The sequence below is a fragment of the Lepisosteus platostomus genome, chromosome 6 (genome assembly GCF_059453375.1).
Source record: "Lepisosteus platostomus isolate fLepPlt1 chromosome 6, fLepPlt1.hap1, whole genome shotgun sequence".
Classification (NCBI taxonomy): domain Eukaryota; kingdom Metazoa; phylum Chordata; class Actinopteri; order Semionotiformes; family Lepisosteidae; genus Lepisosteus; species Lepisosteus platostomus.
Genome location: NC_142616.1, coordinates 66,395,981 through 66,421,314, shown reverse-complemented (window position 1 = coordinate 66,421,314; position 25,334 = coordinate 66,395,981). Strand labels below are relative to the sequence as shown.

The 25,334-nt window shown below is 52.3% G+C and overlaps 1 protein-coding gene across 2 annotated transcripts in view; it reads right to left on the bottom strand.

Moving 5' to 3' along the window:
• The window catches only part of cacna2d2a (calcium voltage-gated channel auxiliary subunit alpha2delta 2a), a 252,799-nt gene that overhangs the window by 32,976 nt on the left and 194,489 nt on the right, over positions 1-25,334 (bottom strand). For both annotated transcript variants that reach the window (XM_088637016.1, XM_088637018.1), the window contains exons 9-13: positions 21,177-21,227; positions 18,591-18,690; positions 10,911-11,072; positions 7,115-7,225; positions 3,434-3,512 (exon numbers count right to left, since the gene is read on the bottom strand). In XM_088637016.1, coding sequence (XP_088493142.1) covers positions 3,434-3,512; positions 7,115-7,225; positions 10,911-11,072; positions 18,591-18,690; positions 21,177-21,227 — 503 coding nt within the window. The remainder of the gene's footprint in view (positions 1-3,433; positions 3,513-7,114; positions 7,226-10,910; positions 11,073-18,590; positions 18,691-21,176; positions 21,228-25,334) is intronic.

Here is a 25,334-nt window from a genome sequence, read left to right as displayed (position 1 = left end):
ACGGCCTTCAGAAAGAATCCCTATTACAGACACACACAGAAGCCGATCCGTGCTCGTTTTTCGTAATCGGCAAAGGTTTCCTTCCAAAGGATAAACGAGCACATGTCCTGCACGCCTGTAACCTGCACCAGCACTGGGGGGGCCGTATGCACAATTCCATATGCACTAGGTGGCGCCATCTGCACAACAGACCGGAACTGGGTGGAGCTCCACTCCCACGCGACCACGCTGCCCCCTAGCTGTGGGTGCAGCAGACAGGCTGGCCGGAGAGGCAGGAGAAGAGGGAGAGAGCAGAGCGCGGAGCTCTCCGCCACCAGGGCTGGGGGCCATAAATCCCAAGAGCACGGGCTCAGGAGACGCGCAAACACTCGTTTGTCGTTGAGAAAACCCGCCGAGCGCCAGCCGACAGGCGAATCCATCAGGAAGATTAATAAGCGGAGGCTACCTGGACACATCCACCTTTCCAGCACAAGGACAGGCCCTCTGAGGAGGGGCGCCAGTTTACCGCAGCTCTGCTCCCGGCCGGATGAGTCTCTTTTCCTACAGTCGTTTCCTGATCCGTTACTAAAACCATCTCGCTGTCCGGTGGCACTCCTGCCAGCAAAACGACAGACTTAGTGAAGCCAATAAAAGACTAAATCTGAGGGGAAGGGGCATGCAAGCTTTCACACTGCTCTGCCTTTGGATAGCTGTTGTGACATCACGACCGCACTGGTCTCCCGTCTCGTTGTTCCTCGGGCGCCTCAGCTCCTCGGCACCCTCTCTCGCATTCTCACAGGGTCACTGATCCACGGGCACCCTGACGGGCAAGACGGACTGAACGGGCCCCGTCTGTGTGAATGCGTGTTAACACAAACCAGGGGGCACACGAGCAGGCTACGTGGAAGTCCGAGAACAGGACGCGCTTCTTTACACAAAGGGTGGCGGGAGTCTGGAACTAGCTGCCCTGCCATGTGGTTGAAGCCGATACCCAGGCTGCCTCCAGGGCACAGCTGGATGGGATTCTCAGATCAAGTAACTACTAACTACCCCAAAGGGCCAGACAGGCTGACGTGGCCTTCCCCTCGTTTTGTAACTGGTCGTATGTAGAGAACAGGCACAGCTCTCTGTCCAGGAAGGAGAGGTGCTACTGCACTCCAGGGATAATGGCTCTCAAGGCACAACTGTGCTGTGAGACAGAACCTGTGTGTTCAGCAAAAAGCAAAAAAAAGTGAAAATGTTTTAATAAGGGGAACAAATACTGGGATGTGTTAGGCAGGGCGTTCTTTCAACAAAACATGAAAACTGCAATTGTTAAATGCACTGAGGCGTAAGACTTCCTTCATTCATGCGGTTAGGGCTGTACACAGCCATGACATCATAAATGTAGCACTCCTGGCTCTGAAACGAATCCGAACAGTCCAGTAAACCCGCAACAATTCTGCACGGCCACGAGCCATCTTCCTGACCCTGTGCGTCAGACTCTGCGTGGTGCCCAAACACAGCCAAGCTGACAGACGCTGCTGTGTTTCTGCTTCCTCTGTTTTATGCTATGTCTTGCCCCAATGTAAACATGACCTCTATTGCGCACCGGCTCATACTGACCCTGCTACCCAAGTGAACAACAACACAGCTTTCCAGAAAGTGAATAAGAAAACCAGGATATGAAAAAAAAAGAAAGAATGCAAATTCCTATCAATTCATCAAATTCTTTATGGCAGCAGGCACATTTGCATACATTGGGGGGATTATCTACAGCTCAAACTGGTTTTCATTAATCAACAGAAACTTGTTTATCATGCAAAAATGTAATTTCCACCTTCCATTCGTTACAATGTCTCACATAAAAAAGCTCTCGGCTTAGTGTTCAATTAATTAATTACCACCCTTGTGACGGACTGCTACACAGAGCAGATTTGTGTTTTATTTCATTAATGAAAATGCATGCATAAAAGAGCCATTTACACACACAAACAAAACAAAGCAACTTACGCCAACAGCATAACACTTGGAAATCACTCTGATACAAATGAGATAACTGCCGAGGCTTGTACATTGACAATGAGTTTGTCTACAGTTTAAGAGGAGCCAGAAGAATCAATTGACCTGCTTGTTGCTTTTACAGAAGTGTTGTAATTACCCTGTTTTTACATGCATATTTTGGACCAGGCCCTGCACGTGCATTCACAGGTAAGCCACCTTGCTCAAGGGCAGAGCAGCTGTGTCTCCTCCTGGGACTTGAGCCAGCAACCCCACCTGTTCAGGAGTCCTGAGCCCAGACCACAGCCCCACCCTGCCGCCCACGGCGCCTTTAAACAGCATCAATAAATCACCGCCGTGGGCTGAAGTCAGATAAGAACTGGAGCTCGGAGCCAGCAGGTCACCCCTGCTAAACATTCACTGAGTGCAGAGAAGTGCGCTGTAGGAAATGTGCACAAACATGCACCCAGGCAAAGCACAAAACACAAAAGCAATAATATTGTATAATAGTGTATGTGTGAAAACCTCAGGGACAAATCAGCGACTGAAGTGAATGACCTTCAGATGGCATCAACTTATAACTGTAAAAATCCTTTCAAGCCCCTGACAGGGGCGCTTATAAAAAAGAGCCCTAAAACAGATGCACGGCCCGGCTACGTCCGACGCTGGGCTAATCGCTGCTGACAGCGGCGGCTCCAGCAGCAGCACGTGCTCCATTTTCACAGAGACAGCTTGACACCTCATTATTTATACTGGCGCCGGGCCACCCGCCCCAGTCCGCCGCAACCAGCGACGAGGGAACACAACATCTGGGCCGTCTCCCCGCCGGCGGGCCCAGCGGAAAGCAAATGAGCTGGGCTGAGCCCAGCTGGCTGAGGGACACCGGCTTTAAACCGCGGAACGGCGCTGCAGGAGCTCGGAGGGGGAGAGTGACAGAGAGCCCTGACCTTCAGCAGAAGACTGGCCAAGATGGCTACTGTGCACAACCCAGACACCTATCTGCCTCCTGCACTACATCTACTGTCCATCCCGAACTTCACTGCTCAGATGCACAAAGCGACTTCTAATGCTGAACAGTAAGATATTTTTTTTAGTTCAAAACACGGCGACTATAAAAAAACTCATTGGCGAAACACCTAAGGCCACCTGCATGGCTCATAGCAGAATCGAACTGTCTCCCAGAGCCATTTAACTCAGTAGCTCCTGGAAACAAGGAGAAACCATCCAGTCTCCCGACACCTCAGACGACACTGAACTTTCGTACAGTGCTGCGTACAGCGCTCGCTTATAGTGTGGGCTGAACGTGGCCCTAAGCACAGCTCCTGTGGGAGGTGCGGTCAGGCTTTCTAAACAGACAGGCGCTTTGTGTTCTCCCACTCGGCTGGGACACAGGGTCGCGCAGCACAGCAAAGGCTCTGCATCCTGGGAGGACGGCCTGCTGCCCTGATTAACGCCCCCGCCTCGCCTGCCTTACCTTTATTGGCGCAGGCCATCCACTGCAGAGGGGTGACGTCGTAGTTGTGCTGGCCCACGGAGAAGGTGAACACCCGCACCTGGGGAGGGAGAGGGAGAGGGAGAGCGTGCTTAACCGAGAGGGTGAGAAGCACCGACAGAGACAAGGACAGAAACGGAGCAGAAACAGAAAGCGAAAGAGGCAGCGGGAGAGATGAGAGGCAGACAAAGGCCAGTGCTGATTAACACGAAAAAAACAAAACAAACTTCCGCTTTCTGGAACGGGCGCTTATTGAACTGTAAGCTTTGCAGAGACTCGGGTGTGGGGGCGAAGCGACGTGCTTGGGGTTACGGAAAAGCGTTCCGTCTTCCTCAAACCAGGAGCGCGTGTTGTTGTCCGTGCTGCCTACGGGAACGGGGAGTGGCTTGGCAGAGCAGGAGGCGAGCGACAGGAGAGCTCGGATGAACCTGTATCGAGACTCGTTGAAGATGAGAAAACTGAGGAGGGTTGTGCATGTGCAGAGGGGGGGGGGGGGGTATTTGCGGCTCCTAGTCTGTCTTACAGGGCAAGAAGTAACTTGCAGAGGGAAAACATCGGGGCTGTCCCGATCCTCTCACCCCTGGGAAAGAAAACTAGGCTGGCGGACAGATGGAAAATGGATCCGTTTCCAAACAGCAGTGCTGGAAGGAGACAGACCGCCAGATTCCACACCCTTCTCACTAGAAGGGCAGCACTTACCACAGTATGGTATGGCTGCACCTCCCTTTCTCCAAAGAAGCACAGCAGGGTGCTTCTCTATGAATTCAAAGCAAACTGCTGAGCTCATGAAGGAAGTGAACAGGAGCAGCCCAGCACAGTGTACACACACGAGTACTGCCACATGGGAAGTTAGCACACTTTCAGACTAATTGCTTTAAGGCACAAGGGAGGGGAGACAGAAAACAAAATATCTCCTGTGCACAACCTATTACTTCGTTACCACGGCATAATTACCTCCTGTGCACAACTTACTATCTCAGCACCACAGCGCAATCACCTCCTGTGCACAACTTACTCTCTCGTTACCACAGCATAATTACCTCCCGTGCACAAATCACTATCTCGACACCATGGCATAATTATCTCCTGCTCATGAGGTATTTTTTCCAGCATCGCCCTCAGCCAGGTGTGCTGCCTGAAAGGAAGGCAAGTGGCCCTGCAGAAGGATTGAGCAGTCAGCACGTGTCTGACACATACTGTACAGGAGTGCGGTCGCCACCAGGGTCTGTCTGTCAGCAGCCGATCGACTAGAGAGAGGCAGAAATCAAGGCCAGCAGGCTGAGGAGAGGCAGAGCGAGCTGGCGTGTGCTCAAGTCACTGGAAACTGTCACAATTATAGTCCCCCCTCCATTAAGGGTGCTCCAGCCCTTTCACTTTAGACTTAATTCTGTGCACCTGATCCCTATTCCCAGCCCACCTTAAAAGCCAGGCGCTGATGCTCATCCTGGCTCTGCATCTGGTTTCCGCGCCGTGCGAGTCCGGGACCTGGAAGCGCCTGGTCCCGTTAAGGTTTTAATCTCTGTTCCCGTTCCCTGTCCGCCGGTTCCGACCCGGTTCATGGTTTTAATTCCTTGTTTGGATGGATCTCCTGGCTATGGACTTATTCTTGTGTTTTTGGATTCCCTCTATGGATTACTCTTGGATTGTTTGCCTCGGCCACACCTCCCCCGTGCACCAGCGCGCTTTGGACACGCCCCCCTGTTTTCAGCCCCGTATCCCTGCATGACCTTTTCCTAGTGTTTCCCCACTTCTTCGGATTGTGTTGTCCGCATAGGGTCCGGAAAGAACTGTTCGTTACAGGAAACAGTCCCCGCGAAGCTTGGGCCCTCTGTCACTCTGGACTGTCCTCCGAAACAACTTACACACAAGTCCAAACAAACAAGCCGATCAGTTAAGTTGCCCTGTTAGGGCCGGAGAGACAGAGATCGGCTGAGATGAATCCCAGAAGGGGCGTGCCAGAGTTGCACTCCTCATGAGAGCCGTGTGAGAACTCCTGCTCGGTATTTTGGGACAAGCCTGTGATCGCAGCGTGAGGGCTGACGGATGAGGACGCAGTCTGGGGCTCTGTATGGACGAGGGCATGCCTGGCGGCAGTAACGACAGCAGATTTATCCTCTCCAGCTCAGGTCAAGGTCAGAGTACTGGGGAGCATGGGCTGGTCAGAGGGCTGTAAAACCTGAAAACCCGAACTGGTGATTTATAACCCAAGGACTTACAAACCGGGAGAGGGATGGAAAAAAAAAACAGACTTGTAAAACTCTCACATTAAAGTTCTTTATATCCTTAATTGGCCGGAATATTAACGACCGGCCTTCACCTGCCAGTTATCGCCAGTTAAGGGCAAACCCCTGCCCCTGTCTGTCAGGCGCCAGCGGGCCGAGCTCTGCCAGAACCTGCTGACAGTGAGCCTGCAGCCCAGCTTCAGTCGGCAGACAGCTCAGGGAGTCCAGAATGTCATACAAAATGCAAATGGACTGAACCGCCTTTATTGTTGATTGTCCGGATCTGTTTTCAGAAAAGAAGCCCTCGTTGTACCTGGCAGAGGTAATGCCACCCCTCCAGACCCCTTCTACTGCCAAACCACATCCGCTCTGTTTAAAGACCCCAGCTCTGAGGCAGTGATATAACCCTCCTTCCTCACCGCCTCAGCGTTCCTTGCTCTGCACCCGTTAGCGGGTCCCCCGCCCAGATAAGAGAAGATAACATCACTTTATTGGCCATATACAACTTCTTGTATTAGGAATTTGTCTTTTCACAGACCCCAGCTTGCTCTCCATGAGACACACAGACAGGGAGAGAAGCTGGGGGGTCAGAGCGCAGGGTCAGTCATTTATACGGCGCCCCTGGAGCAGTTGGGGTTAAGGGCCTCGCTCAGGGGCCCAACAGAGTAGGATTCCTCTGCTGGCCGCGGGATTTGAACCGGCAACCTTCCAGCCACAGGCGCAGATCCTGAGCCACTGTGCCACCGCTCCGCCCACTGAGATACGGGGCTCCGAGAGCGAGGGAGCGTGCGGGAAAGAAAGGGCGAGGGTAAACGGCGCAGGCAAGGGAAGAGAGACAGATGGAGCTCCTAAGCGGAAAGAGGAACAGAGATCCTCTTCTGCGTGCCTCTCGAGCTCGGATGATTGAGTGCCTAATTAGTCGCCGGGTCAGAGCAGTTAACACAAGCAGCCGATCTCCCGCCACCAGGAGACGGCGTGGCTGGCGCGGCTGGCTCTGGCATGGCGGAGGGAGGTGATTTGCTCGCCCTGGCTGTTTCTCCTCAGCGGACACAGTGACCCCTCCCGCCGCCCCGCGCTGACCTCACAGCTGAAGCATCAGAAATGAGCTCCCCCCCCGTCCCCCTGGCACTGTTGCAGCTGTGCCAGCAGGGCACACAGGGTGCTACTCTGTCAGCAGGGTTCAGCTTCTGGCGAAGGGATGCACAGACTGCGGTGCGCCCCCACCAGCGCCTTTTGGACTCCTTTATTGCTGACAATCACCTGTTCATCGGGAGCAGATCATTGAATAAGGAATGATGCCTGTTCCCGGAGGTCCCCTCTCATCTCTCTCCCAGATCTTCCAGTGCAGTGCCCCACGCTGCTTCCTGGGCTCCAGTGCATGCAGATCAGAGCTGCTGTGTCGCCTAACCCTGCTGCTAACCGGGCCCTCGCAGAGACTCACCGTCTTGTTGGGCCAGTTGTACTTCTCGAAGATGTCTTGGGCCCGGTCCTCCCCTCCGTCCGTGAACATCATGATCATCTTGTTGCAGTTGGCGCGCGGGATGTTGGTGTTCTGCGCAGGAGGAACGCAGGGAGAGAGGGAGAGGAGAAACGTGACTGCTGCAAACTTTGAGAAGCAGTGGAACGTGTGCCGTGAGACCAGCAGGCGCACTGATCAGCAGCAAGATCTGCAATTTATGTTTGAGGGAGAAAACACATCTGTGGTAAACAGCCCCTGCCTGACAATGAAATATAGCAGCTCCAGGGCAGAGGTGTATTTACGAATACTGGACTGTACGCTGGGCTGGACTGGGCTCAGTGTTGGGAGCGCTGGGCTGGACTGGGCTCAGTGTTGGGAGCGCTGGGCTGGACTGCGCTCAGTGTTGGGAGTGCTGGGCTGGACTGGACTCAGTGTTGGGAGCGCTGGGCTGGACTGCGCTCAGTGTTGGGAGCGCTGGGCTGGACTGGGCTCAGTGTTGGGAGCGCTGGGCTGGACTGGACTCAGTGTTGGGAGCGCTGGGCTGGACTGCGCTCAGTGTTGGGAGCACTGGGCTGGACTGGGCTCAGTGTTGGGAGCACTGGGCTGGACTGCGCTCAGTGTTGGGAGCACTGGGCTGGACTGCGCTCAGTGTTGGGAGCACTGGGCTGGACTGCGCTCAGTGTTGGGAGCACTGGGCTGGACTGCGCTCAGTGTTGGGAGTGCTGGACTGGACTGGGCTCAGTGTTGGGAGCGCTGGGCTACAGTGGGCTCAGTGTTGGGAGCACTGGACTGCAGTGGGCTCACTGTGGGAGTGCTGGACTGCGTTGTGAAAGGCAGAGGGGATGCATCCACTTGCACGACACAAGTGAAGCCAGCAGTGCGTTTCAAGCACTCCTATATCCCTACCAGGGACAGGATCGCTGGTCTCCCATGTGAATGCAGGGCCACAGCATGAATTCAAATATTTAGCAACCCAGAAGAGCTTCTCCTCTTCAAATCCCCTTCTATTTCCTTGCGTTGTCAATGGATGCTGGCAGCTTCAGGGGTTATGCTAATGCGCTACTGCTCAATTCCTTTCACAAGACTGTTTCCTCAAGCTCCCAGGCTAAACCCAGCCCTCTCAGCACCACAGAAAGCCACGGTGACAAAAGGCAGATGAATAAATCCCACTCTCTCATCCGAGAGCCATGTTCCTCTGTACGGAAGAGTGCGCAGGGAGCCGCGTGGCTGTACACCTCAGCCCTCCGCTTGTGGAGAACCCCTTCCCACACATTTCCCTTCCCCCCGTACACAGCAGCACAGCTCTGGCATGGGCTCCTGGCACACCCCTGCTGCCAGCCAGCTGGGCATGTCCTTCACCCTCAGAATTGGTGCACATCCGCCCATGCACTTTCCATTAGGTCGCTCCTTCTATTATTTTCTTTTATTTTGCATGGCACGTTTCCACTGTGACAATACAACGCAGGCAGCCTGCTCCCTGTTCCATTCGGCGGGGCTATTTCTCTGCATTAGCTTCGCCCCCTGAAGGATCACTGGAGCTGTCTTGCCCAGACAACTAGCTGACAACCGCAAAGCACCTCTAGTTTTACAACCTCCTGAATCAACTGCCCCGTCCTGGGAGGCGTCTGCATCGCACCGCCAGGGAACGGCTGCCCGAGAATCGTGAGACAGCAGGCCGATCAGGAGGCGGACCGGCATCTTTCAGAAAGAAGCGCAGGCCAGGCGGGGCCTTTGCTGGTGTCAGAAGCACCTCCCCTGGGGGATAAGAGGTGGTGCTGTGAGGGGCCCGGGTGGCACGGCGCGCTGGCACAGCTCAGCTCCCTTTGTCTGTTCGGGTGCCAGCAGCTTCTCCCTCGTGCCCACTTTGCACAGGCGCTCTGCCAGCTACAATGCAGCAGTCTCTTTAACTTTCAGCCCGAGTCCGCCTGTGTGACAGGATCATTGATATGCAGGGCAGGACAGTGTCACTCTGACAAGATTCTAATAAAGATAAATAATATCATTACAATAACAGCTTTTTTTTTTTTATCCTGCAACCAATTATTTAATTCAACTGCGGCGCACGCAGTGAAATGCCTTTTCTTTTTAACTCCCGCACTCCGTGACAGCGGCTCGGCACATTAACTCATTGGGTCCCATCGTCGCCGAGCAGGTCTGACAGCCCAGGGGGATGGTTCTGTCCCCGACGAGGCCCGTGCAACTGAACCAGGTACTTTTCCTTCACGTGACGGGCCACTCTTCTCGACTCAATCCCATTGACGACAAAAAACAAGCTGAAAAAAGTTATAAACAGAAAGAGCTGAGGACGAGGGCACAGGGGGGAGTAAAAAGGCTCTAGGATAAGCAGGAACTTCAAACAAGCCTGCAACTGTGTAGTAGCAGAGTGGCAGATGCCTGGAACAAACCTCCCAGCTGTTTTTCATGAGCTAACTACCTAGAAACAGCTGGTTAAAACAGTGGGAGAGACTGGCTGCAAGCAGCCCCAGGAGCCCCAGGAGCACAGAGCAAGAACAGGTGCTGTTTCCATGGTGGGACGGTAACGAGCCCCAGGCGCTGCACTCTGAGCTAGTGGTGGTCCGAAAGCAGGTTGTGCAATTAAAAAACGCAGAAGAGCAGGCACGCTCCTGTCTTTGTCGCATGACTCTGGGCTCGGGCGCGCGGCCAGGATCACACAGAGATCTCCGGCACCATTCCCGTCCGCACTAGAAACTTTTCCGCGGGCTGCAGTGTCTGCCGGCAGGAGGTCAGAAACTTTCTGTAAATAACGGCTTTTTACTGCGGAACGGGAAAGAAAAAGGCATCATGAAAACAGCAGCTGGAGAGCATTATTCTCCAGCACAGTAGGATATTAAAAGAAGGAAACGTGTGGCCCTGTGTATGACAGAAGCCAGTCACACTGGGCCAATCAACGCTTTTCAACAGAAGAGGACAAATCCCTGGGAGCTCGGAAACAGGCATGTGTTTGGTAGAGGCAAGAGGGAGGGAGAATCGCAGAGACGTGGGGTGGGGGGTGTGTGGTTATATTTGAATGTTAGTCAGTTCCACAGGGTCTCGAGTATAAACCAGAACCAGGACAGTAAGAAAACCAAACCCGTAATGTAGTCTGATAAGAGCCTGGAACAAACGGGCATCCCGAAAAAGAAGCCGTGGCTGCAGGAATCCTGAGATGCAGAAGGGGGAGAGGAACCGGCCGAGCCGTACTAAGCGAAGTCAGCGAGGGGGCTGTGGAGCTGGACAGCTGCTCCCAGCGCTGGCCAACAGAAGCCACTGCGCCCTGGAGCAGGAACAGACTCTGGAGGGGATGGGTGGGGGGGGTCAGGGGTCGCGCCCGCTTGTCTGACTGGCTCCCCCACTCAAGTCCAACTCAAGTCCTGGCCTTTCAAACCCACATTTCCTCCACACTCAAGGTCCACAGACGTTGGTTGGCGCTGTATCCCATGTATGTGTGTGCTGCAACAACTCTGTGAGAAACCCACATTACTGGCGTGTTTTTTTTTTCCAATCGTGACTCAAATCCTATTTTTAATCTCAGGCTTATTCTAATACTTAATCTTGTTACTGTATGTTCAATTTCTATTTTTGACTGCTCCTGTAAATCGTCCGCGCGGCGCTCTTAAGACTCGCACCACGTCGAATTGTTACTGGAGCACGAAAAACCTCACCCCTTCGTGAAATGTCTGAAAAATGGACGCAGAAACATTTCTCCTCCGGTGCAGGGGAATGGCAGGCTGAGAACCCACAAGCTCGAGGCACGCATAGCGGATGGTCACGCACTTACGTTGAGGAGCTGGTCGAAAGCGAAGTGGAAGCCTGACTTGTAGTCCGTCGTGCCCTTGGCTGTCATGTTCTGCACGTACTCCTTGAAGACCTTCTTGTTGCGCACGTTGGCCTGCACCAGGTGTCCGAAGCAAGGCACCACCCCCTTGGCCTTCTCACTGAACTGGACAGACAGAGAGAGAGGACGTTTCACAGACTGGACAGACAGAGAGACATAGGGGATTCCACAGACTGGACAGACACAGAGAGGGGATTCCAGACTCTGGACAGACAGAGACAGAGGGGATTCCAGAGACTGGACAGACAGAGACAGAGGGGATTCCAGAGACAGGACAGAGACAGAGGGGATTCCAGAGACAGGACAGACAGAGAGAGATAGAGTATATTCCACAGACTGGACAGAGACAGACAGGGGATTCCAGAGACTGGACAGACAGAGACAGAGGGGATTCCAGAGACTGGACAGAGACAGAGGGGATTCCAGAGACTGGACAGACAGAGACAGAGGGGATGCCAGAGACTGGACAGACAGAGAGAGATAGAGTATATTCCGCAGACTGGACAGACACACAGAGGAGATTCCAGACTCTGGACAGACAGACAAAGAGAGAGAGTCTATTCCAGAGACCAGACAGACAGAGAAAGAGAAGAGATTCCAGAGAATGGTGATCGGGCACAGAATGAGAGTAAGCAACTTAAATTAATCACCTTAAGGTGGAGCAACACCCCTGTCAAACGTAAGAAATCAAAGAGTTTGTTTAAAGAAATATTGCTTTCAGAAAAAAAATCCATACATTTAAACAGTCTGCAATGTGACCCGTTTCCACATGCGAGTCTTTACTGAAATGACTTTGCTATTCTGACCCTGCCCACACTGGCTTGCTCAGTCGTGATGAATGAGCTGCCCAGTCGTGACGACCTGTTCTGTTGGAACTTGACGCCACGGTTAGCCAGAAAGAAGTACTCCACACTCTCCTGCAATCTCGAGTGTTTCGCTTTCCTTTATTTTTTAGGACGGCAGGTTAAGATTTAAGACTCTTAAGTCACCCAAAACACTAAATCTTCTCAGTGCCACGCAAGTAATAGATTTCTGCCTGCTGCATCCTTGAAGCCTCCAAAGCCCCAATGATCTGTCCAGAAAAATAAAGCCCCTTCTGGTTTCACAAGGCTGTTTCAGCACCATGGACAGCGGAGCGCAGAGTCTCCAGTCAGCCTCTCGCTGCATAAGAAGCCTTATCTCATGAACACCACTGCTTTGTGTTAAGCTCTGCGCTCACCAGGATGGATGCGCTGCTCTGCTTGGCAGAGGGACTGCTGCCTGCGAGCTCTGAGCTTTCCCTCATACAGCCAGGTACCTCCAACCCCAAGGGCAGGGCTGGCAGCCACAGGCGGCAACACTACTGCTGCTGCTGTCCTGCCAGGCAGCTGCTAGCAACTGCCCTGACACTAATCTGGACGCATGAAAAGCATGCCCTCCCAAATCACAGGTGCACCGGAGATGCCCTACAATGCAACAAAGTGGTTTTAGTCTGCAGTCTAACACCACCGATTGGCTGAACCTCTCCATCCCAATTTAGAAATGAGCTGTCAGACTCAAACGTATCTATTTCTTTTAAAGCCGCTGCGCGGCTTTTGGAAAGGCAAGGCACGATTTGCACCTCCACCAAGTGCTGCCGCAGGCTCAGGACAGCCGGGTCCGCACCCCTCTGTCAAGAAAACGCGGGTGCGAAGTAAGGAAGGTCCCCCCCGCCTCTCGCGCCCCGCCTGTTCAGCAGACCGAGGCGCGGTGGGCGACTGATGCGCCTCAGTGTAGCGGAAGGCTTGCCGCGGACAGCGCCGGAGGACAGCCGGGACCGCGGGCCCGCTTCTGCCGACTCCACGGCGCCCCACGGGAGGCTGGGTAGTTGCGTGACCAGCTGGCCGCTTCCTTCAGGGTAGCCAACTAATGACACTTCTGCTTTAATGTGACAGAGGCGGAATAACACTCCTCCTGGCTCCTAATAGCTCAGACGCACGCGCACTCCCGGTGGCTGTCTCAGAGTGCTCTCGACAGCGGAGGAAGACTGGGCCGGCGGAGGCGGGGGGGGGATGGCGAGCCCTGTTCATTTGTAATAAACAGAAAAAGACATTCACCCAATCCTCCTTCCGCCTGCAACCTGTGGGCCCCCTGTTCCTATTTTCCCACCCAGCCTTCTCACAGCTCCGGGGAAGGGGAAATTGCTTTGGCGTGGGGATGCGAGCGACGACTAGCTCCGAGACCATCGAGGATGACAAAATGCCCCAGCGGCCAGAGAAGGAAGCGCTTTCCCTTCGGTGCGCACAGAGCTGGTGCTCCCGTCGCTCTGTTTCCAGCAGGTCCTGGACTCCTGGATGCGTTCACCCCAGAGTTCGGCCCTGATAGCAGTTTGGGATGAAATTTCCCCCCTGGCCGTTACCAGTCATGGCCTCCTAATAATCCCCCTCTCTGAACTGGCTTCATCCCTCTGCTCTCCTCCCCACTGAGAGCTGGTGTGTGGGGGGAGGACTGGCGCATCATCCAGGAGGGGGTACACACTGGTGGGGGTGTTAGTGGGATTCCCTATTACTTGTAAATCACTTTGAGTGGCGTGTCTAGAAAAGCGCTATATAAGCGTAAGGAATTATTATTATTTCTCAGACTTCTCTCTCTGTTCTGGCTCTGCACCAGTGCGAGAGCGAAGGTGACGTCCCCTCCGAACAAGCTTGCCGAGACGGGGAGAGAGAGAGAGAGAGCGGAGAGCATCAGGGAGCTGTGGAGCCACAGAGCCAGGGCCCCGTCACATTCCATTTGCCTGCTTCCCCGCAAGGGCACTGGGAGCTCTGTATTTATGCAGACAAATGAAGGGAGTAAATATCACTTACACGCCGCGCCGCCTCCTTAATCTCGCCCGTCCACTTCGCTTTCCCGAGCTGTCATGTCGCCCCCCCCCCACCCCCAGCTCCCCAAACACCTTGGCTCCGCCGATCTTCTCCTCTTGCACCGCAGAGCCCCGTGCCTCTCAGCTTCCATCAGGCTTCGCTCGTTAAAGACACATGGTCATGCGTGTGCGGGCACGTACTCCGTTATGGTTTTAGTTTCCTGCTCCTGATTCCCTGTCCCGCCGGGACAGGTCCCGACTCCTGCATGATATTTTTCCCTATTGTTTCTTCACCTTCCAGATCGTGTCGTCCGCATAGGGCCCGGAAAGAACTGTTTCCTGACAAAGGGCAGACGAGCCGCAGCTATCTGATCCTTCCAGCTCCCCCTGCAGCCTGCAGAATCCTTTTTCTTTATGAACAGTCAACATGTTCTCTCCCACATCTTGGAATAAACGTTCCATTACAAACTATTCCTCCAAAACCACGAGCACTGGGCAGCTCAGAAGCGCGAGCCTTTCTCCTCTGCTGCTGATAAGGGAGAGATTTACTCAGCGTTTGGCGTCTGTATTTGTGCATGTAGGCAGACGTTTGGGTATTTTAATTAATGGAACTGTTATGAGCGGTTTAGACAGTGTTAATTGGGAATGTTATCTGATAATTGCCTTAATTATCACATGGGTCTGAAATGACACGCCCTCACCAGACAGCATGAAATCACACTGTGCTCCCGTAAAACTCATCGTACGCCGAAATTCCGGTCTTGTTTCTACTTGTCTCGGCTGTAGCTGCAGACCACCAGGGCATCACTGCTGGCTTGATGACCAGGTGAGAGGCAAGGCCACCGGGAGGAGTCAGCCAATTCCAGCGCACAAGCCCCATCCGAGCACTCTTCCCACTCGTCTGGCTGGGCGACTGATGAGTCTTCCCGTCTGCTGTCCTGCCCGTCAAGCACCTTGTGAACCTCTTCAAGCAAACACGCCGCCCCGAGGCTCAGCTCTGGGAATGGTGGCGTGGGACAGGAGAGGGCCCGGCGCGGTCTGGGCGAACGTCAGGGCAACAGGTGAATTCGAACTCCAGAGCTGCTGTAACCCCGCAGCGCCTGGAACAGAAACCCCTTCCCCTCCCCTTTTCCTTCGTTCTTCCCTCGGCCTCCGTCTGCTCCGGCTCTGCAGGACGACCTAGTTAGGTATTCCAAGCCGATTCCTTCGGGGCGGCTCCGGCGTGCAGCTGCGCGTGTCTAGACCGGGTCTGAGCTGTAACGAGCGGGTGCCGGGGCTCTCGGCAGGGTGCCCTCGAAACATGACCGGCAGCAAAGCGAAGAGCAAGGGCCGCCCGCCTTCCCAGGAACCCCCGCGGGGAGTGAGGCGAAGCTGGCGAATGCACCTCAAACCCACCTGCCCCCCCCCAGTCTTGAGGACGTTACAGAAACTGTGGCAGGCAGGGCATGCGGATCTTTATGATAAATAAATTAATAAATGAAATAAATTTCAGTGGAGGATTCGCAAAGCGTTTCTTACAAATAACAAAACAAATCGGGGGGGGGGGAGACACATAATCCTTTGCATAATTAATTAGCTCCCCTTCTGCCCTGCTTGCAGCTCCTACTGTAGGATTGAGAAATACCCTGACCGGTTGATAGGGATTAGCAGAGATTACTGTGTTCACGGAGACCTTACATCTGAACTGAGCACACCCAAGACCCCCAACCACCCACTGCTGCGTGTCCGAGCTTCTGCACCAACGGCTCGATTCGCTTCCCGGCTTTTGTTATTTTGCGTGCACGTAAACTGCAGAACTGCCAGGGTGCCTGGAAATCCTCCGATTTCCAATGGAGTTCCGTGCTAGGGGTGTGTCTGAGAGGGGAAGAGTGAAATTGATGCACCGAAGAGAACACAAACTACTGCACGGCACGACGTCAGACTTTTCCGGTGCTTATGTCGGCCTTATAGGAACAGCTCTGTCTTCGGTCACAATAGAGCACCTTTTTTTTCCAGAGGATAAGAGGATTGCAAAAAGATGAGTGAGGTTTCAGATTTCATCTGGCATGCCTGTGCCTTGCACCCAATATCCCTGACTTCACTTTGATAAATAAAAACTGCCATAACACTCATTGGCGTCACTGCAACGCTGAGAGTGGTTTTCAGCCCTTTCAGCGAGTCAGGATTGAACGCACAGGAAATTGCCCAGGAGAAACAGAACTGAGGCCGGAGCTGTAGAGGCAAGAATGGACTTGACCTTCTGTCTGCAGGGATGTGAAAGACAAAGAGACAGGAGAATCTGGAGAGAGTGATGTCTCTGATCTCAGTCCCGTTCCCTCCTGCAAGATGGCATCGCACCTGTTTTTAAAGAGAAAGCCTGTGAACCACCCCACCCTGTCTGTCAGCCACAGCCGACTAATTCTGCAATAGCACCAGCTCTCCAGCTCTCCATCTCCCAGGGCTTGCCAGTCCAGCCCCACAAACTCCGGCGGAGAAAACAAGCACAGAGGCTGGTGTCTCTCCCTGTCTGAGAGAACGCCGCTGCACGATCCCTGTCTGCTTTAGAACCCTTCAGGGCTCTGGGTGAGTGGCAAAGCTATGTGCACAGGGAAGCATCTTCAAGGAACTGCTTTATGACTTCCTGTGGTCCTAACACATCCCCTTATTCCAGCCTTCCCTGAGCTGAGATTATTTTTCTCTTGCACGGGCAAGCAGCTGCTGCTCAGTTGCAATCTCTAGAAATAAAACAAGAAGAATTCTGCTTTAAACATGCCCCTCTAATTGAATAAACCAACAGCTCGGGACGGCTCTTATTTACATAACTTGTTTCTGGTTTACTGCTTTGACTCACCTTGTTTTTTTGCAATTATTCCCCATAGACACACAAAACCCTATTTCAGAAAACTAAAAAAGAGGGAAACGAGAGAAGCCATTCAGCACATCTGGAGCATCCAGTAGCTAGCAGCTAAAGGACCTCATCCGCCATTTCCTGAAAGAAGCCATCCTATGGGCTTCAACGACATGGCTGGACAGCTCGTTCAAAACCCACCCCCCCATCCTTTGCAGACAGTGACCTGTGTTTTTGTTTTTAAACACACTTCCTTGCAGATGCTAACACGGTACTGTACATGAAGAGCAACGATGCACCCAATCTCCAGCCCCCACATTCCAGGCTGCCAAAAGCATAGCAACTGAAAGTGGATAATAGCAAAGAATTTTTCTAACAATGCTAAAAAAAAATGGAAAAAAAAAATCAATTTTGTTCTCGCTGTGGCGGCAGCTCATCTCCCATTTGTATTCAGCAGAATTAAAAGGGACAGATTATTCCCCCGTTGTTTTGTTTAAAAAGCTGTTATTACCTTTTAAAGTGGAAGAAAGGATGAATATCAACAAGACAGAAGTAATGTTCTGTCCCCTCTCTGCGTACTAATAAGACAGCAAAATTGTATCGCCCTGTGATTTGACAGCTGCTTGAGCCACTCTCGTTCCACTCATCTCCAGACAATTTCACCCTGCCTCGTATTCCGCTGACGAGCTGCCTCGTCTTCGGCCGCGAAAGCAGCAGGATCTATCCCCCCTTCAGCACACGGCTCACGCCACTGGGCGTCGTGACCCAACCATGCAGCGAGATCTGCTGGCGCCAAGAGTGAGCTCCCTCTTATCGCCCTGGGCCATACGGGGTTCAACCCAGCTCTCCCAGTGTCTCAGTGGTCTGCGCCCCCTTTCAGCCTGACAGCCCACCATGGTATGCAATAAATCCACGTCTCTGTCTAGCTTTGACTCTATGATGTCTGAGAGAAAGAAATACAGTCCTGGGTTGAGAAACGCAGAGCTTGCTGCACACTCACAGGCCAAGACCATTTTACACCGGAGCGTTGACAAAAACTGTCCAAGGCCACACAATGTCTCCTGTGCTAAATGTTGGGTGTTAGAGCTCGCCTGAAAGGAGAGCCGGGTTCCTCTTTCTTTCGAACCTTTAGCCCAGGTGTCCTGCCATCAGCATCTTCGAGAATCTCTTCAGAAGCTTATTTAATCATCACCCCGTGTGTCTATTTACAGTGGTCAGAGTCCTAGAACGTCCACTTAGTGTCAGGCCGGGTCAGGGAGGACAAATTACAGTCAACCTGCCTCTTAAAGGCAGCCACGGGACTCGGGTCATTGTAAATAGACACATTGGGTGATGATTAAATAATCAATTAGATAATTGGTTAAGGGCTAGAAGACAGATTTTCAACTGGGTGTAATAAAAGCAATTTTTGGTATATAAAGGATATCATGGTATTAATAGTAATTGGGTTTTAGAATAGCAAACCTTTGAGCATTACTTAGCCACCTTATTTAGAATGCTATTACATTCCCCTTCAGATTAAAATCACGGACTTTGATTACGAGCTCACAAAACAGGATTTCACAAACAATTCTAACATATGTTACAATAAATATGGAAATGCCAATTTTCCATCTCAGTTCCACTTTATAATATGCTGCTGGGTCCCGATCCACAAATTGACAACCACTGGGTTAGACTGACATTCTGAGCCTGAAAGGATCGACAGAAGGCCCGTCTGGTATTGACACATGGTTTAACAAAAGCACAGCGTCTGTGTCAGCTATACGCTCAAACACTCATACTAGATCCGGACTGCAGTTTACATGAATGTGTCCCATTTGCATTCGCAGTACCACTGTGAAATGATATACTGCACTTATTCCTCGGGGGCACAGGCATTTCCTTTTTCTTTTCAGAACTCTGTTACAAACATTTAAAAGGCTCTTCTCCGTGCCCCAGCAGGCCACACTGGGAAGTCCTTACGGACAAGACTTACGGATGCCACGTTGACGTAATCGTCATCAGAGAGGGTGTCCAGCATCTCCGTGACGGAGGTCTTCATCAGCTTCAGGGTCAGCCCACTGACGCTGCCGCTCCTGGTGAGGACAAGGGGAACACAGGGTGAGGGGCTGAACCCCCAGCTTCTGCGACAGAGGGCCTGCAGCCTTACAGGTGCCCCTCCGCCACTGGCAGAAAAGGGAAGTCCAATCGTGAGCCTACACATTCACGGGCGCTGCAAGGTGGAACCGCCACCAGGGTTCTGTCACGATTATAGTCCCCCCTCCTTAAGGGTGCTCCAGCCCTTTCACGTGAGACTTTATTCTGTGCACCTGTTCCCTATTCCCAGCCCACCTTAAAAGCCAGGCGCTGACGCTCATCCGGGCTCTGCATCTGATTTCCGTATCGTGCGAGTCCGGGACCAGGAAGCGCCTGGTCCCGTTAAGGTTTTAACCTCTGTTCCTGTTCCCTGTCCGCCGGTTCCGACCCGGCCTTCGTGGTTTTAACTTCGTGTTTTGATGGATCTCCTGGTTTTGGACTTTCTCGTGTGTTTTTGGATTCCCTCTATGGATTACTCTTTGGGATTGTTCGCCTCGGCCACACCTCCCCCGTGCACCAGCGCACCTTGGACACGCCCCCCTGTCTTCAGCCCCGTATTCCTGCATGACGTTTCCCCAGTGTTTCCCCACTTCGTCGGATTGTGTCGTCCGCATAGGGTCCGGAAAGAACTGTTCGTTACAGGTTCGAGACTCATAGTTGAATCGCAGGTGACAAACTGCTGTTGTAACCTTGAGGAAGGTACATCACACTACTTCACATATTCAGTGAAATACCCAGCTCTGTGAATGGGTACAAGCTGCTTTCGTCAGTCGTCAGTCTAACATTTGTGCTAACAGAAGTCACCCTTACTGTACTGTGAAACCTACATATGGGGACCCGAAGAAATGTGTGACTTCAGCACGTTGGTGACAACGACAGCTGTAGTAGTAGTCGAAGCGGCAGACTGGATCACCTTCAGTGTGGAGTTTTTGTCTCATATTTCTTCTGACCTTCTACAGACATGCTGTCAAGTTCTATTGGCATCTCTGTATTGTCCCTGCCTGTGAGTGCCGGTCCTGGGATGGGCTATGGCCTTGTGCCCGGCACTCCTGGGACAGGCTCCAGTTTCCCACAATCGGAATGACAGCAATAACTGCCCCTTTATTAATGGAATAATGATAACAAGCCCTCACACTCAATAGCAAGCCCCTTTACAATGCTAATCCTTCCAACAATTTTAGTTTGATAAACTAAATGTTACCCCACTGCAGAACTGGGCAAATGACAGTGCAGATTAATCTCTGGAACAAATGTGATAACAGCAATGACCCGAAGTGTAACTGTGTCTCTAATTGGAAGTGATCAGCACATGACTGCGATGGGAATATCAGGTATGGATGGTGCTGCAGCTGTAAATAAGATTATCTGACCCCAGCCCCACCCCTCCCACTGCGCCGCCACACAGACATGGCTGGAGCAGGGCCGCAGGAGAGCCGGCACAGCACAAACAGCCTCACGTAACATCTGGTATCACAGACCTGACGAGCACCGATTTTGGAAACTGCAGCATGCTGCCTTCCACTGAGACAGGCCAAACCTGTGGTTAATGGAGGGGTGTAGAAATCACAATGATGAGCAATGATGGATACCGGCCTCTTGTCTTGTTGCAGCTGTGCAGTTAGGGCTGCCATTCTGCACAGAGCTGTTAGTTCTGCATTTTATTAACCCTCAGCTTGCAGTTCTCACACACTGGCTTCCAACTCTGATCCTGGAAGAATGCTGGGTCAGTCCAGATTGGCTGCGTTTCTCCGGTGCTGTTTGACGACTTAATTACAAATTATCTGCCCTGCGCCCTTTTGGCTTTTCTTTTACTCGTTTCTTTTGTTAGTCCCGAGTGTCAAAAACGTCCTGTTTCAAGGGTCCTTTCCACTGACGTCCGTACACAGGGCATCCCCCATCCCCTCAGCTTGCTGTGCTTTCTGACTAAACAGGTCTTACTCTGGGATCAATTCATGATGAACACACAGCTGGGAGGGACACAGTATGAAACATTCCCATAGTGGGAGTGGTAGCATAAAACACACCCACTGCCGGAATGACACACTGTGAGACACACCCACAGCCAGAATGACACCATGTGAGACACATTCACATTGGGAGTGACACCATGTGAGACACGCCCACACTGCGAGTGAAACCCGGAGACGCCCATATCGGGGCGCAACACCATGTGAGACACGCCCACACTGGGAGTGACACCATGTGAGACACGCCCACAGTGGGTGACACCATATGAGACACGCCCACACTGGGAGTGACACCGTGCATGACACGCCCACATAGTGGTGTAACACCATGTGAGACACGCCCACAGTGGGAGTGACACCACATGAGACACGCCCACATTGGGGTGTAACACCACAGCTGTTTTAATGCAGTCAATTATGTTTCACAAATGGCATCCACCATCACGCGTCGCTTTGCTGCTTTCCTGGAACATAAAGACAGGGAGCAGGTGGAACGCTAACGAGTCGCCAGAACTTACACGTCTACAATGATCACCATGTCCTTTGGAGACGACGCCCCTTGGATGTACCTGCGAACGACAGAAATCAACTGTTTAGTCAAATAGCACTAGGTGCACTAAGAGATCGGATTTTGCATGGATTCAGCCAGGTTCCTAGGCCCTTTATAGTTTTTCCTGCACTCTTAAAAAACTGCACATCATCGAGGGGGAACGCAGGAACCCTCAGCATTAAAATCCACTGGAGAACGTTCCTGGTTCGGCTAAGGGTGTATTGCGATTCCCTGACCTCCTGCTGTTAAAGGTTGGCGCTCCAACCTGAGTCCTGAGTTAAATCCTGAGTTAAACTGTTAAACTGATAAACAGCACAGTGCTGAGGGCCCCCATCTCGTCAGGCAGAGCCGGAACCCTGAGACACTGCAGCCTGTAGTGTGGGATTAACTGAGCATGTCCGGGGTGGAAAGAAAAAGAAAAAAAAAATCCAATTATTTTTAATAATAGACAGCGAGACATCAAAGGTAGAATTTCCACCGCGCTCCACGACGAGCGGCATTCAGAATCAGGACTGGAACCATGAGGCATATTGGCGTGACTTTTATCAATTTAATTACTAAAATCTTAATTTAAAAAGAGAGAGAAAAAGAGGGAGAGAGAGAAAGCTCCTCTTTCATATGGTGCTGCTAAATACTTATCAAGGCAGTCCCGTCCCTGGGTGAGGAAACGTGTGCTGTGGCTGCCTCTTCAAGAGAGCATGTCTAGGACTCTCACTGCAGAGACACAAGCTTTTACTTAAAACAAACACGCAGCAAGAAATTGGTTTATGCTAATATGGAGAGAGCATTTTTAAATAAAAGGGATAAGTAGTATGTTCTAGTTGTCTGAAACTGAAATGGTCTTTACTTCTTGTGATTAGGTGCCAGTGAGAGGAAAGGACTCAAAACAATTTAATAAAGAGCAGCACTACCGCCAGGAGAGGTTTATATGTGGAGCGTTGAGACTCAATTGGTTGATGGGAGTCTTTACAGAAAAACAGAAGGGTCTAATAGACTGATCAACAGCGTGCAGGGGAGGGTCGCAACTGATCAGACACACGATGGCTAAAAGGTACAGCTTGTTGTGCCCAGAGTCCTTTCTGACACTGGGCACAACCGTAAATGGTGGAGACCATTAAAACGCTGCTAAAAATAAAATAAAAATCACTATCACAACGGAAACAATGTACAGTACATTGCACCCCCCCACCCATATTTTAGGAACACCCTGTCAAGAGTCACAAAGGCCATTGTAAGGACACTATAAAACATAACATTATCGTTATTTAACTTTCATATGCTATAAAATGGAAAATCAGGAACTGATGTTCTGTGCTCAAATAAGCACTTACAAAAATTCAGAACTGGAATTGTCCAGGTTTATCCCAAAGACTGGGAAAACGCCTTCCTTTTAGCACGGCCGGACGCACCAGGACAAACGGCCGCGCGCGACAGTGTTTCTGCTGGCTCCTGGCCTCTGATGCATTCTCCCTGTATCACGGCTGCGCTGAGCTCTGCACAGGCAACTGGTCTACTGAGCGGTAAGTGAAAGCCAAGGGCTATCGCCAGCAGTGGAGTCCATTCCTCTATATACACTAGCTTGACAGATGCTGGCGAGTGCAATACAATCAGCTAATGGCTGTGTGTACAGCAGGCCCATCGTTGCAGGGGTCCGTGTTGCGATGGGCGCATGGGCAGGAGTAGTCCCTACTGATTGATTGATTGATTGATGGCAGCCTGACTGCACGGCTACACTGATCCAGTCCTGGGGGCCCACTTGCGGCCCCTCCTGTGGGCTCCTCCCGGAGTGACAACACGTCCTCGTTCTGCTGTGGATCGCTGGGGCGCACCAGACATGAGCCCCAGTGAACACTGCTGGGATGAGCTGGGATGACACGTGGCACCTAGGGCTCAGGGACCAGAGAACGGGCACACGTCGAGGTTCTACGCAAGGAATGGAACGGAATCCAAGAGGACAGGATCTGCAACACGGTGCAAATCATGTGACACAGAGGTGCAGACTGTCTACTAGCCTGTGACTTTGACAACAGACCTCCCGTCGATCAGCACTGCTAATTACAAATGTTCATCAGCAGAATGAATTTGCCCACGTCATGTCGGTTCAATCAAGTGTCAACACACCTGCTGCGAAAGGCGATGTGCAATACTCCTCATCACCCGGATACAAACTCGCTTCAAGTCTGACAAACCTGCGGACCTGCTCTTATAGGGTTAATACAGGCTTTAACTTCCTTCTTGTCACTTCTGCACTGCCTCCTGTTCATGACGTCTGTGTAGCAGCTGTCAGCAAACCGCTGGGTATTACAGTTCAACTCTGAACCTTTGAGCAGACTGAGGGTCTCCTGCTGTAGTGCGCTGCGCAGCGTAGTCTAAGAATAACGAGGAACGAGCACTCATCCAGTCCCGGGACCCCACTCGCACTTGTGCAGCTATCGAACCTACAGTATCTAACAAAAGCTGCCACTTCACTGCACGTGCCTCTCGCTGTCTCTACCACGCGCACCCTTTAAAAAGGGCTCTCTGTAACTTTCAAGTGAAGGCACGACAGCCCACTCAAGAAGACATTAAGGTCTGCTCTAGGAAGTTCAGAAGCAGCACCTGACCTTACAATCAAAGAAGTCATCTTGAGTGTCCCCGAGATGCACACTGCATGTTCAGCATACAGTATTCGGCAGTTATGGACATCTGTGAGGGCTACCTTGCAGGCTTCTGGGGGGGGAGGTTGAGTCGCTATAAATCAATAAATCAGTGACAGGTGAGGCCATCGCCGTGGGAGGCCCGGATCAAGGGAAAATCCAGCGGGACTCAGTTCTCTGTCAGCCGAAGGGCGTTTCCACCCACCCTCTGCAGCACAGCGGCTTCCAAACAGCAACGCAAAGACACTGCGCGGGGGAGCTCAGCAGGCGCCAGCACCTCCGGTCCTGTCCGTGCGCTACTCTCCCGGGTCTGGACCGGGGAGACGATACGAGGAGACGGAAATTCAGCAGCGGTAGAGAAGGGGCGGATTAGACAGGCTCCGTTACCGGCTCTACACTTGAATTTCCAGCAGTTCCAGGTGCCAGATCAGTAGGCCTTATCTGTGTTTTCGGCAGCGGCGAGTGTTGTGCGTCGCAGAGCCCCCGACGCGTGCGTGTCGGAGCGACAGGTTTTGTTATTTGACGGACTGACGCCTCCCGAGCCCGGCTCTCCCGGGAGACGTGCGGACTGAATAAAGATTAAATTAAGATAAAATAAACTCCAGGAGACGCAAATCCACAGCTGCCCTCAGAAAGATGATGTAATCTTGACTTGTTTATTCCGCCTGAGCCTCCAGAAGCTCAGCTCTTTCTTCCAGCATCTCGGCCGCTCAGTGGGGAGGGAGAATAGGGGCGGGGGGGGGGAGAGGGGGGCCATTCTTGTATTATGGTTTGTTTCTGAAGCGTAAAAATAAAAAAAAACGTATTAAAAAAAACACAAGTGATCAACTTTTCACGGCAATGGAACTCTAATGAAGAAAAAAACAACACGAACGCTGAAGATCTTATCAGTCTGCAGCTTTTGTGAGCTGCCGTCACCGAAATTAAGGTGCGGCACGCGTTGTGTTCACCCTGTCGATTCTCATGACAATCCCCTCTCCCTAATTCAGCACGATAAGGAAGTTCTGTTGGGATCTGGGACCGGGGTCCGGCTTTCCCCGGAGTTGCAGTGCAGAGGAGAGTCCATCACCTACAGAAATCCGGAGACAATACCGTAGGCATTTCTCAGGTATGGTTTCCAGGCATCCTGTGGTTCTCTCAGTCGCTACAGCGAATAGTCAAGGCCTCCAGATTTTGTTCAATCGTTTTCCCGAGGCCGTTCAGGGAGAAATCCGGGAATCGCGTCCGGATTGCGCTGCTGGGGCGGGTTTTGAAAGCGGACTGCTCTGCGTTGCGGGGGGGGCCCTTCCCCGGGTCGGCTGCGCCCCTCAGACAGCGGGCGGCACCGCGGCCGGCCTGTGACAGGGAAGACGAGAGGCCACCCAGTCCGCTCATTTCAAGCGGGCGCGTTATCAAACGGCTCCCTGCGGGCCCGGCCGGCCCAAAATATTTACCGCCGCGAGATGGGCTTTTGTGAAAATCGATACCTCTCTGCCGGCTGCCTGCTGGAA